This window comes from Balaenoptera borealis, assembly GCF_965194805.1.
Source record: "Balaenoptera borealis genome assembly, chromosome: 11".
Taxonomy (NCBI): Eukaryota; Metazoa; Chordata; class Mammalia; order Artiodactyla; family Balaenopteridae; genus Balaenoptera; species Balaenoptera borealis.
The window spans coordinates 41,729,337-41,742,571 of record NC_138868.1 but is presented as its reverse complement, the minus strand read 5'-3'; the positions used below and the strand labels follow the sequence as shown (position 1 = coordinate 41,742,571).

Genomic DNA, 13,235 nt, shown 5'->3' with positions numbered 1-13,235 from the left:
GTCAGGAGCTGCAATGTGTCCAGGCCAGGGAGCAATCATCATTTTTAGCCAGGGCCGAAAAGGGGAACACGGGTGTTAGCGTCAAGGAAGAGAGGCTGAGATGGGACCTTGGAGTGGTCATTGTGTCTTGGAGACAGAGCTGGTTTTCCTGTCCCTGAACACAAAGTGTGAGCATATTGACATACAGTAGTTGCACACGAGGGATTTAGGTTAGATGCCAAGGAGAACTTCCTGCCAATGAGCGGGTTCAAAATTGGAAACAGTGCCCAAGGGAGGCTAGGGTCTGCTCTTCCTTGGTGGCCCACCCCCCAGAGTGGGTAGAGGAACTCCACGCCCCTGGTGGGGAATGACTCATGGCAGGGTGGAGGGGGTTGGATGGAATGCGACATTCCTGAGCTTTGGGGTAGGAATCAGCCTTCTTCTCTAGACTTAGCCATCTGACACTAAGTCCAGAGCAGAAGTTTGATGTGCCCCAAGTTAAAACGAGTCTCTGCAATCATCTTCTGTCCTTTCTGGCAGGTCAGCGATCTTACGTGAGCGACTTAGGTTCCAAAGGGAAGCACCTGAGGTCAATAAACCAAGTGGCATTCCGGGCGTTTGGGGGCTGCTCAAAGTTCAGCGCTCCCTCCGCAGAGCCTGTGAACCGCACCCAAACCCCTCCTTGTTTTGTTTCAGTTCCAACGCACTCCCTTTCCTCTCCAGATGTTGGCATGTGGGGCACATGTGGGCATCAGGGCCGGGACGGCTCCGAGGGTCCGGGATGCTTACCCGCCGTGACTCCCGCCCGGCCCCGTGTGAGCCAGGTCTCTAATTAGACTTGACCGCGTCCCCATTCCAGGGCTCCCCACAGCTGAGAGCACAAAGTTTGCACTGCCAGGGGCACCAAAAGAGCCTCGCAGCCCGGCTGGGACTGCAGGCAGCGGTGGCTGACGCGGGGCAGAGGTTTGGCAGCGAGCGGACTGCTGCCAGAGGTCCTGCGGCGGCGGGCGGGAGCGGCGGGCGGGGGCAGAGCGGGGTGGGGCGCGGGCAGCCGGCGGCCCTCGGGCTGGGCCACCGAGCAGGTCACTTGCTCGCAGCCTCTGCAGCCCCAGCTGTGCCTGCCGCCGCTGGCCTGGCCGCTGCATGCAGCCGCGCACACGCGCTCTCACTCGCTCGGAGTAAGTAGGCGGCGCTCCCCGGGCTGGATTCGGTGCCCAGCCCGGTCCGGGACAGAGCATGCTTGTGACTATTTGGATAGTAGGTGTAAGTGTATCAGTGTGAGTGCTTGTGAGTGGGAGCGAGCGCCAGTGGGAGGACGTGTGTCTGGGCTGGTATGTGAGCATAGGGAACTTTCTAGCATATGTCCCAGGGTGTGAGTGTGTCAATGTGTGTGGGAACTTCTGTGTAGGTGGGCCTGGAGTGCGCCCATAGGTGGCACGTGTGTCTGTGTGGCCCTTGCTGCCCCGTGTCTGTACGCTGGATATGCATTGGTGAGCGTCGTAGGCAGGCTCCATGGGGCTGAGTGGGTGCATGAGCCGATGGCTGGATGCGTGTGAGTGAGCAGATGAAGACAAGCTGGGGATAAGGAGTGTTATCTGAACTCAGACTTTCTAGGGTGACCCGACTTGTCCCCAGCTGGGATGCCTTCTCTGTGGGTCACTCGGCTTTGGTTTCTCAGGACTCTGAGCAGGGCAGGAGTTCAGCGCCAACACTGGAGTGAATGGGGGTCTGAGCCAGCCTAGCTGACTGGCCAGGGTTGGGGAGACAGCTTAGAGACAGCCCCACTGTCACTCCAGGGGGAGGTGGGAGGACCACTCAGCCATGCCCACACACAGACACTCACAGGGCACCCACACCCACACCCTCACAGCTGCTCATGTGTGCACAACTTCCCGCCACCCACACCAGTCTTGCACACGTTGTATCACAGGAGGGCCGTGTAAACACTCACCTGCTTTCAGTATGTACATCTGAGGACAGTAACACATATCCAAAAGGTATCTCCGTGGGCAAAACGCATATGCACAAACATGCACCCCTGGCTTGACCCACTCTCAGCCTTTTAGGCCCCCTTTTCGGTCCCCTTTAGCCTACATGTGGCACCTTGGACAAATCTAAGAAACTGGCTTTAGTAGGAAATATCTTAAGCCGGGGGCTTTGGCTGGGGGGTCAGGGCAGATGTTGATACAATGCCTTCAGAGTGTCCCATTTGATCTGGAACTGAGGGTGCTCTTGGAGTAGTCTTACCTTTTTAGAAGTGAAAAGGACTGTCTGGCAAGGCAAGCAGGGCCAGTCTGGGATCTGAGGCAGAGCTCAGCACCTGTAATTTGCTCCACGCTCTAGTTTATTCTCTGGATTCCCCCTGCAGCAGAAAAGCAGTGAGCCTTCTGTGGGCTGGGCCCAGACAGTCATCTGACAGGCAGGAGAAGTGAGTTGAGCTGGGCTGATTTCTTCTCTTTTTTGGTTTTAGTCAACCCTGTTTTGAGTCTCCCATCTGCAGACGAGGCTGAAAGGGAGAGCCTTTGCTTTGCTCCTTTCCAGTGGAAAAATGAGGTACCCACTGTGAATCCCAGGCTGGTTCCCCAGTTTTAGTTCATCAAATACATATACCTACCAATCAGAATTTCAGAGCAACAATTAGGACTCATAGAGCATCAAGGCAACCCTATTAAGGTAACATAGTTCCAATTTAAAAGAGAAATCAGACAACCCCCAAAATGGTAATAATAACAACCACTATTTATTGAATCTATAATACATGCTTTATTTCATTTACTTTTCACAGCAACCTTATTAGGTTAATAGTCCCTTTTTTTTTTTTCCTCTGACAAGGAAATTGAAGCTTAGAGTGCTCAAGGGATTTCTACAGGTCTGTGTGACTGCTGAGCTCATGACATCACCTGTGTGTTTCCCTTCTTACTCTGGCTGCCAGGAAGCTCTTAGGTCATCATATTTGTTCATCCTAGTAAATGTGTTCTTTGGAACCATGGCTTTGACTTTTAATTTCTGCTTTAATAACTTTATAGTATACCCATCTTTAACTGTAAACTCCTACATCCTTCATAGAAAGAGATCAGAATAAATAAATGAACAATCAGCAATTAAGCATTCTATTGGTCTCTGAGGATGAGAACCATGTTGCACGGATTTTGGGGGGACATCTCCAATTTCAAATATTTCATCTGGTTTTCAAACCATATGTCTCAATTTTGGCTTCTGTATTTTGGGGCTCTGATTTGTGACCATGTCTTGGGGCTTTTCTTCCCAGCAGCTCTGGGAGTAAATGCCCATCTCTGTGCTGGCTCAGACAATGGGGATTGTTGTGAATGAATTGGGCCATTGATAAACGTCCCCTCCTCTGACTGCTTCAACTGCCAGCTTCTCCCTGTCTCAAAAGCATGAGTGTCTGGGTGCCCGAAGGAGTTTGACCCCTGCCCTATGCCTGGCCCTGGCCCTATGGCCACCCCTTCCTCATGTGACCCCGCCTAGGCTCAGGGCTCTGCTGAGAGGTCTGTGTCTCTTGGACCTAAGCTCTGCCTCCCTCAGAGGAGACCATGTGGACCACATGGTCTGTGATCAGGGATGGCCCTTTTGGAGCCGGAGCTCAGGATGAGGAGCATGGGCACACACGAAGGGCCCTTCTGCCCCCTCCCCTGGATCTGTGAGGCTATAGGCTAGTGCTCAGTTTTTCCTTTTCCCCATGAGGGGCTCTCAAGTCTGCCACGTGGTCAGAAAGTCAATTGTCACCTCTTATCTGCAAGAGATGTGTGTCACCAGGGTCATCTGAATGCAGGACAGGGCTGTAGCCACACTGCAAAGTTGGCGAGACCCCTAACTAATTTACTCTAAGACTGATTCTTTTAGCCTGCCCAAGGCTATTAGTATTTGGAGAGGGGAGGAGTGGGGGGCAATGCTTAGCACTAAAGATTACTTACAAGGACTCTCGTGGTGGGCTTTCAGGCACTGTGTTGAGATCTTGCTTCTCAGTATGCATTAAGTCACCCGATGCTGGCAGCTGTTTCCCATGTTCAAGATTAATCCTCCCAGAAGCACTTGGTTACAAAGGGGAGGAGAAATCATTGGCCTGAGGCCCCAGGAGATGCCTGGCACCGGCTGGTGTGCTGGTGGGTTGGTGCGGGTGACGGGTTTGTACCTTCCCAGGTAAATGCCACCTCAAAAAGGTAAGACTAAGACTTGATTGCATCTCTGCTGAGGATTCTGGGTGTTCCCTGGACTTTAAGCTCAACCAAGTGAAAGCAGGTTTAAAATCCAGCAAGAGAGCACTGGGTGAGGCGGTCAGAACTTCTGTGGGGGAAGGCTTACTCACGGTTACTCGCATGTTTTAGTGTCTACTAAGGGCCAACCCCCTTGTTAGGCTCTTTGCATCTTTTGTTTCAGGAAACCTCTGGAACAATGCTGGGAGACAGGCGCTGCTATTTTAAAGATAGGGAAACTGAAGCACAGCAAGGTTAAATGATTAGCCCAAGGTCAGAGCCAGCAACAATTTCATCCCAGGTCTGTCTGATGCTGGAGTCTGTGGTGAAGACTGTGGTCTGTGGGCCACTGACCACTCCCCAGTTCAAAGGCCCTGAAAGCAGGGAAGTCCAGGCCTTTGGGCCAACTGGGGAAGAGCTGAGGGCTTGCCTTCTCTGGCTCTAGGACCTGAATATCATCAGCATCACTGGCCTTTCCAGCCTCAGATGGAGACTGCTGCTCTGTGGGAAGCAGGGGTGGGGTGGGGAAGGCCTCCCAGGCCGGGCAGGGATGCCCTTGCCAAGCCCGCCCCCTCCCTGCCAGCCACTCCCTTGGGGTGGGCTTCTGTGTCTTCACTTCTTCCCTGGAGCAATCTCTGGGGACTGAGCCTACACCCAGACACTGTGATCCAGTCAGCCCAGTCTCCTCTCTTCCTGCTACATGGTGCCCTCAGTGCCAAGCTCTGGGGGAGTCCTGGATCCTCTGAGGATGTCTCTGGGCAGACCAGACCCTGTTCGGCGTGAGGCAGTGTCTAGGCGTCAGCAATTTGGCTGGGTAATTGTGTATAGTGTTCACTTTCTGCTGGAGAAATGGAGGTTTTGTCTTACAAACCAAATATCCTGGGTTTGGAAACCATGTGAAATGCAGCCTGTCGTCTGGGGGTGTGGGCTGCATTGTGGGTCTGTGTGTGGTGCTGGTTTAAAAGACATGGTCGAGGGACAGAACGATTGACTCAGGCCATCTTGTTGCCTCTGATGGAGGGTCAGAGGTGGGCTGTATATACTGGCAATGTGCAGAGAAAAGAGCACGGGCTTTGCTGTCAGACAGATCTGACTCGGAGCCTGTTTCCACGTCTGTAAAAAGGGGTTCCTTATGATGCAGTGGTGATGCTAGCACTGGAAAGTTTATTGAAGTGTAGTGTCCAGCATAGAACAGGTCAACTGTAAATGACATATTCTTCCTTCTTGTCCCACCTACCTTCTCGGAAAGAACACTGGGCTGATGGCAAGAGATCTGGATTCCAGCTCTAGCTCAGCCTCTGGGTACATTGTTTTCTCTTACCCTCTCTGGGCCTCACTTTCCTCATGCATAAAATTAGAAGAACTAATTTCCCGTATTCTTCTGTATTTTTTGAGGATCGTGAAAGAGACTGAAGTCAGGGAGCTCTCTTGGAGGATGCAGAAAGTTTAGTCACTATTTTTCATGTATCCATGCTGTAGTATTAACTGAGATCCTGTCATGTGCCAGGACCCGTGCAGAGCACTGGGCATACAGGTGTTGGGAATATCCCAGTCCTCAAGGCAAGACAGGATTGTGAACAAACAGTGACAAGCCTGTCTGTGGGACATGATCATGGCAGGTATTAGTTTATCAGAAAAGGAAGTGTCACCCCTAACTGGGGCAATCAGGGAGGCCTTACCAGAGGTGAAAATTCCTGGTCTGGATCTGGAAAGATAACAGGAAGATTCCAGGAGGATAAGAGGAGGGCTTTCTAGGCTGAGAGACCAGCACATGCGAAGGCACAGAAATGTTGCCTCGTGTGGTAAGCTTGGGGGACTTGAGGCAGTGAGGGTACTGGTCAGTATTGATGAGAGAGAGATGGGAGACTTTACAAAGGGCTGTCGAGTGTCAGGCCTTGATGGCTGTGCTGAGGTGTTTTGATTTTTATCATGACAGTTGTGGGCAGCCCCTGAGGTATTTTAAGCTGGGGAGGGTCATGGTTGGATATGGGCTCACTTATTCATTCAGCAAACATAAAAACAAACAATTTTATGTCACCTTTAATTTTGATATCATATCAAATTAATGAAAATTTGCAAGACTGGTAAAAGAAATCCATCTTTATCTGTATCCCTTAATTGATTACAAGACACTGCATTTACTTCATTTTTTTTCATTCCTTCTCTCTCCAACAATATAAAAATACATTATTTTTTATTATTTATGTATATTTCAATTATCTGTATAATTTATACTTTATTGTTCATTTATTATAATTATATATTTATGGTTTTATCATGTATATGTATATATGAATACATACATGTATAAGAATACCTATAAAATATTCATATTTCTGATCAGTTTAAGAGTAAATCGGAGACATGGTGCCTCTTTGCCCGTAAATACTTAAGTGTGTATTTCCTTAAAAAAAAGATATACTCTTACTACAATACAATTGTGTCCCAATAATGTCTCTATAGCTCTCCTGTCTCCCTCGCCCCGTTCAGGGTCCAAGCCACAGATGGCATTTTGTTATCATGTCTCCTCAGTCTTCTTTAATCCAGAGCAATTCCTCTGCTTTATCTTTCTTGACCTTTGTGTTTTGAATGGTATAGGCCAGTTATTATGTTGAATATCCCTCCATTTGGGTTTATCTGATGGTTCTACATGACTGGATTCAAGCTATGCATGTTGGGCAGGAGTACGATGAAGTGAGGTTAGCATACCAGCAAGCACAGGCTGCGGGGACTGTCCCAGTGCTGGTGATGGAAGCTTTCGTCACTTGCTTGAGGTGACGGTTCACCAGTTTCTCCTGTGAAATTACTGTTTTCCCCTTAGTAATCAGTAAGTAATTTGTGGAGAGATACTTCGAGGTTTTGTAAACATCCTGTTCCTCATCAAACGTTTAATCACTAATTTTATCATCATTGATACTTTTGAATCCATCGTTTCTTCTGTATTTATTAGTTGGCATTTTTCTGTAGGAAAGATCTTTCCCTTCTCCCTTTCTTTCTCTCTTTCTCTTTATCTCTCTCCTCCCTTCCTCCCTCCCTCCTTTCCTCCCTTCCTTCATTACTATGAACTCATAAATTCTTAATTAATTTATTCAATGGGTTTAATCAATTTGTATATTTTATTTTGATGTTCGAAATGTACAAGATTTGATCAGTGGGAGGTTCTCAGACTGGCTCTTGTTTCTTTTGACTTTTCCCCATGATTCTCTGAGCATTTGGTTACTGTTGCTCTAGCAAGATGTTCCAGGCTCATTTTGTTCTTTCCTTGCTCCAGCCCTGGAATTAGTCATTTCTCCAAGGAGCCCTGGATCCTTTTAGTGAAGAATAGTATTAGAAACCAAGACCTGGGGCTACATGTGCTCCCTGTTACTGGTGTGTCATTGCATTTATGCCCTCTTAGCAAACAGAGCTAGGGTATATACTTATATGTCCATATTTATTTCTTTAATAAAAAAATAAAACAAATTATTATAGGTTTTTAGAAAGAAAAACTCAAGTGATTGAGACAGAGAGTGAGAGGATAGTGTGGTTTAGATGGGTGGTGAGGGAGGGACTGTTCGAGGCGGCGGTATTTAGAAAGACCTACAGTGTGGAAAGGATGGATTAGAAGGAGAGAGAGCCTGGAGATTCTTTCAATTATCTAGGAAATAATTACAAGGACCTGAAATAGACAGGCAAGAGAGGAAGTAGAATCAGGTAGCTGGTTGAATGCAGAAGGTGAGGGAGACGAAGGAGGGAGATAGACATCTCCAAGGTCTGTCAAGCTGAGTGTGTCCAAAACGGAATTTCTGCATTCTTGCTCGGCAGTGTCCTATTCATATGTGGTCCTCTCCAGGTATTTCAGATCTCATTGAATGGCTCCTTCATCTATACAGCTGCACAAGTCAGAGAGAGCTGGCAATCATCTTCAACACCTTTCTCTCTCAAAGCTCATATACAATCCACCACCAAGTCTGTTGCTGTTCTCTTGAAAATCTCTCCCCAATCCGTCACTTCTCTCCGTCTCCACCAGTATCACTCTAGTTCAAGGCACCATTTTCATCTTACCAGACTACTGTGAGAACTTCCTAACTGGTCTACTTATACTCCCTCCAATTTGTTGTCACACAGCAGCCAAATGTATTTTAAAACACAGCTCATGGGCTTCCCTGGTGGTGCAGTGGTTAAGAATCCACCTGCCAATGCAGGGGACACGGGTTCGAGCCCCGGTCTGGGAAGATCCCACATGCCACGGAGCAGCTAAGCCCGTGCGCCACAACTACTGAAGCCTGCTCACTTAGAGCCCGGGCTCTGCAACAAGAGAAGCCACAGCAATGAGAAGCCTGTGCACCACAACGAAGAGTAGCCCCCGCTCGCCGCAGCTAGAGAAAGCCCAAGCGCAGCAACAAAGACCCAAAACAGCCAAAAATAAATAAAATAAATTAATTTTTTTAAAAAAGTTTTTTTTAAAAAAAAAACACAACTCAGGTCATTTCCCTCCTTAAAAATACTTCAGTTGCTTCCTGTTGATCTTAAGCTAAAGATCAACCTCTTTAATAAGCCTACAAAGTCTAATTTGTCTGACCCCTGCCTCCACTCCTACACCCTCTCACCCAGCTCTTTCTTCACCCTCTCTCCTGGCCTTGTCTCAGTCCCTTGGGCTTGTCAGTTGGCAAGGCCACAGGCCTTTGCATTTGCTGTTCTTCTGCTTAGAACACTCTTCCTTCGTGTCTTCACCTACTGAATTCCTACTTATATCTCAGCTCTCAGCTCAGCTGTCACTTCCATGATTAGGTCAAATCCCATTTTATAGGGCTTTACAACACCATGTACCACCTTCAAGGCTTTATCATAGTTGTGATTTTACATTTATTTACAATTTTTTCATGATAATTAATGTTTACTTTTCCTATTTGATGATGAGTTTTGCTCATTGCTTTATCCTAGTAGTTAGCATGTTACTGACACATGTCACAAATATTTGTTGGATGGATGAATGAATGAATGAATGAAGTTTTATCAGCTGAGCAACCAGCTGGTGGTGCCATTCAGTAGAATAAAAATTCTAGGGGAGAAGTAGATTTGGGGAGAAAGATAATTCATTTTAGGACATGTTACATTTGAGGTACCTCTCAACCACGTCTGCCCCCCCCAAACATCTTACCGTCTTCTGGGCAAACAAATTAGACTGTCATTCAAGAGCTTTGAGGGGACTGGTGATAGGTGACAGCTAATTCCTGGGCAATTCTAAGGAGCTCCTGGAGAAGATAGCTAAATCACATGGCATCCCTGAGCTGTACCCCCCTTTCTGGTTTGTAGAGGATACAGGAGATCTGAGGGGCCTCCAGGTGGTTTGACCTGGCTCCTTGGCTGCTACGAAGGATTTAACAAACATTTATGAAGGCTCCTTGGAACTTGAGAGTTACGTGCATGATTCACATGGGTCAGGAATTGCCAACCTTCTCCCCACCCCTGAGACTGCACTAGATATAGGTCTAAAAGAGAATTCAGAGAGGGTCTTACTAAGTCCAGTGAGCTCTCCTTGCAAAGATGCCAGTAGTCACTCCAGCTCACTCACTCCTGCATTCCTCACTCACTCGTTCAATATCTGTTTCGCCTTCACTCAGTCACTTACCTGCCCAACCGCATGTATCCATCCACAAACAAGAGTTTATGTTGGATCTGTAGCAGGACTCAAGGCTGATGAGTCACCCTCCCTACCCTCTCCTTCATCCCTCTTTCATATGGTCCTCACAGCCCAGGAGCCCAGATGAGGAGACGTCAGGGTGGGGAGGTGTCACTTTACTGGTCGAAGGCCGTGTGTGCTTGCAGGGAGTTACCAGGAAGAGAGAGAGATGCCACCACACCAACTGCTCCTCTTATTTCACCTCCTGCTTTTCTAGTGTCCCGTCCCCTCTTTCAATGGTGATGAGAGCTTAGGAATTAAGCTCCTTGATCAGAGAGGTAGAAGGTGGTAGCTGGGCTCTGCAGAGATACTTGGGGCTCAGGCTTGAAAGGGAAAGAGAGACACAGCTGCCCATGAGCCCCACCATGGAGAAGAGGACACTTTTGTTTTCTTCTTCATTTTCTACCAGGATTGCCCTTTTAACCCTGTGGAATTTGCAGAGAGGCTGGGGGGAAGGCGGGACAGTGGGATTTAAAATGTGGCATTTAGAAACCAGGCAGTAGACTAATCCTGGCCCCACCCCTCCGGAAGCTGCTCTTTCAGTTCTCTGAGGTTTGTCATTTACAAAGAGCCCCACAGAATGGGCGCTGTCCATCTGCCGTGACATCAGACAGGGTTGGGGCTGAGCAGACATAGGACAATGGCAGCCACATCAGATAAGAGCACCTTGGAAAAGTGCCCGAAGATGCCCAGGATCTAAGTTACAGACTCATTCCCTCATTCCCTCTCTCACTCATTCATTCAACAACGATCTACTTAGCACCTACTCTATGCCAGGCATTGTTCTAGGCACTGGAGATACAGCAGTGAGCAAAACACATGCCCGAGTAGAACTGCTTTCTGATGTGGGAAGATAGTAAACAGGTTGATATATGCAAAGTGGTGCTGAGTGCTGTGGAGAAATATAAAGAATGGTAAGGGGGTTCCAAGGGTAGGAGGGGACTTGTACATTTATACCGGGTCAAGAGGTTCTCTCTGATATGCAGATATTTAAACAGAGGCCAGGAGGCAGTGGAAGGGCAAGCTATGTGAATGCTGGGGGGAGGAGCAGTCAGAACTTCAGGATTCTAGGTGTCCTGTGGTCTGGGGGGTCAGAGTAAGCTTCTAGGGGGAGGCCGCGTTTAAGCTGAATCTTGATGTGTGGGGACAGCAAGTCAGTCCTGAAGAATAGCAGGGAACTTGCCTTGAAGCGTGAACATAAGGGACATGTCGGGAAGGACAGTTTGGTAAGGCCCAAAGAGGCAGGGTAGGCTGGAAACAGGGTCTGGAGAGTCATGAGTGCCAGGCTAAGGAGTTCAGACCTGAGTTGAGGGACACTGGGGAGACATAATAGATTTTCAGCGAGATGTCACAATGAGAGCTGTGTTTTAAGCGGCTGAAACTAATATTAGAATAGGCTGGGGACTGGGCAGCCAGCAAGAAGACAATTGCCTTGGGTGAGCCTGCTTGGCCTTATGGCCACCAAGGACCCTGAGGCTGGGGGGAACGCTGGGTGGTCCCAGATGCACAGCAGGCAGGGATACAGTGATGTAGGGGCTATAATGGCCGACAGAAGCAGCAGGTGATGTGAGTGGTCATCATCGGGACAAAACCCTAGATGTCTCCTGTAACTCAAAGCTGTCTTTGAGCAAAGAACACAGAGCAGCCTGGGTTCTGGGGCAGAGCAAGCTGGAGAAAAGAGTTTGGGTCTCATCTCTGGCCACAAATGACTATTTTAGAAGCTTCTGGGGAGGGGGTCCTTGGATTGTAGGAACATTTGGTTCAGAAGAGAGCTTATCTAATCCAGCCCTCTCCTCTCACAGATGGGAAATTGGAAGCCCAGAAAAGGGGCATAAATTGTCCAAGGCCATATAGAGCATGTGTGGCAGAGAAAGGTCAAGCATCTTATTTGAACTCATCTTGGAGGAATTACTATGTCTTATTTAATTACACATTTATATATAAATCTTTCAGTGGAAGAGGAAATTCTAAGAAAAAGGAAATTGTTTTTTTCATCGACTTCTCTATCATCTAGCTGCAGCCTGATGCAGAGCAGATGCTCTCTTGACCTGGACCGAGGCTGATGTTAGACTGGTCTCAGATGTGGGAGCAGGAGCTGCCTGTGAGTAGGGGAGAGCCGGGCTTTGGATCTCCCTCATGCACTCATGTGGCCTGGCCTGCGACCATCTCTACCTCAGTCATACTCACAGCCCTCGGCAAAGGGACCATGGATGTGAGAGAGTGTGGGGGCTGCTGTCACAAGGGTGCCTGCCAGAGGGAGAGGTGACAGGTGTGGTGAGGGGCTGGGTGTTCTGGGCCTGAGGCCGCTGCAAGAGAGAGAGGCCCTGCCCAGCTTGAGAGAGCAGCCCACAGGGGGTTTCACAGTCGCTAGCTGGGCACCTGGGATGCATGTTTGGGGTGAAAGTGCAGTTCTTGGTCTGGCCTGCAGCTGGGCCCCCAGCGATTTCACCAAACCCACTTGTTTTCAGCCCAACCCTGCTGTCCCAAGGAGCTGAAGGCCACAGTTTTAAGAAGAGGTCCTGTTCTTTCCCCACAGCATGCAGAAGTCTATGACTTAACAGCAGGATTTCAGATGGAATTGTCCTTTGCTGTGCTTCCATCCTCACATCCAGGATCCTAGTCAGGGGGTAGGGGGGCTGAGCTGGAGACAGTTTCCTGAAAAGTCAGAGGGATTCAAGCTATAGCTCCTGCCAGCCCAGACCCCTGCATCTGTGCTGGATGAGTAATTGGTTCTTAAGCTCTTGGTCAACACAATCTGTTTGTCTTGCACTATGGCGCTGGCAGAGGGATTTCCAGAGCGGAATGAGTTATACGCATCAGCACACTGAACCTGTAGACCCAGGAAAATAAGTGTCCTGAGTTTGGCATCCCTCAGTGAATGTCCTGGGGGAGGCAGTGGGGTTTTCTTCAGGTGTGGGGTCATCACCCTCTCGAAGGTAGCATCGTGGACTAGGCCAGGTTTTGAACAGAACCTGAGAGGAAGGGAAGAAGAAACTTGGATTCTAGTCTGGGTTTAGGTACAAATTTACTCTGTGACTTGGGCAAGTCTTTTGCCCTCTCTGAACCTCAGTTTCCTTTTCATGAACCACAGGTTTGGAAAAGAGGGTTCCTGAGGACCTGTCCTATGATATTCCATGTAACTTGCTTACATAATACCAAAAGGAATTTTGGTTAAGACCCTAACTTTGAGATTTCTATCCTCGCCCAGGTCTCTTTTACTTTGCCTGAAATTCCGCCTTTGGTTCTTTTAAGAGGCTCTTATTTCCATATTGACTAACAAAATCCCTCTTATTTTTATGACCTTGTATAGGGATACAAAGCAGTGTAATCTTCTAGTTGTATTTCAGCCTTTATAACAACTGTGCCAGGTAATCAAAGAT

The 13,235-nt window shown here is 48.4% G+C and overlaps 1 protein-coding gene and 1 long non-coding RNA gene across 6 annotated transcripts in view; both read left to right on the top strand.

Annotated features, from left to right (window-relative positions):
* LOC309605651 overlaps positions 1 to 13,235 on the top strand; it is a 923,254-nt gene that overhangs the window by 323,320 nt on the left and 586,699 nt on the right. The window lies entirely within an intron of this gene.
* Positions 1 to 13,235, top strand: part of INSC (INSC spindle orientation adaptor protein) — a 128,339-nt gene that overhangs the window by 6,304 nt on the left and 108,800 nt on the right. Inside the window, exon 1 of one of the 5 annotated variants that reach the window (XM_082341549.1) lies at positions 696 to 803. The exons of 2 other annotated variants lie outside the window; for them this stretch is intronic. In XM_082341549.1, the coding sequence (XP_082197675.1) occupies positions 711 to 803 (93 nt within the window). In that variant the 5' untranslated portion in view covers positions 696 to 710. Of the gene's footprint in view, positions 1 to 695; positions 804 to 1,015; positions 1,158 to 13,235 lie in introns of those variants that run through there. 2 more of the 5 variants (XM_082341551.1, XM_082341552.1) reach the window with 2 other exon arrangements.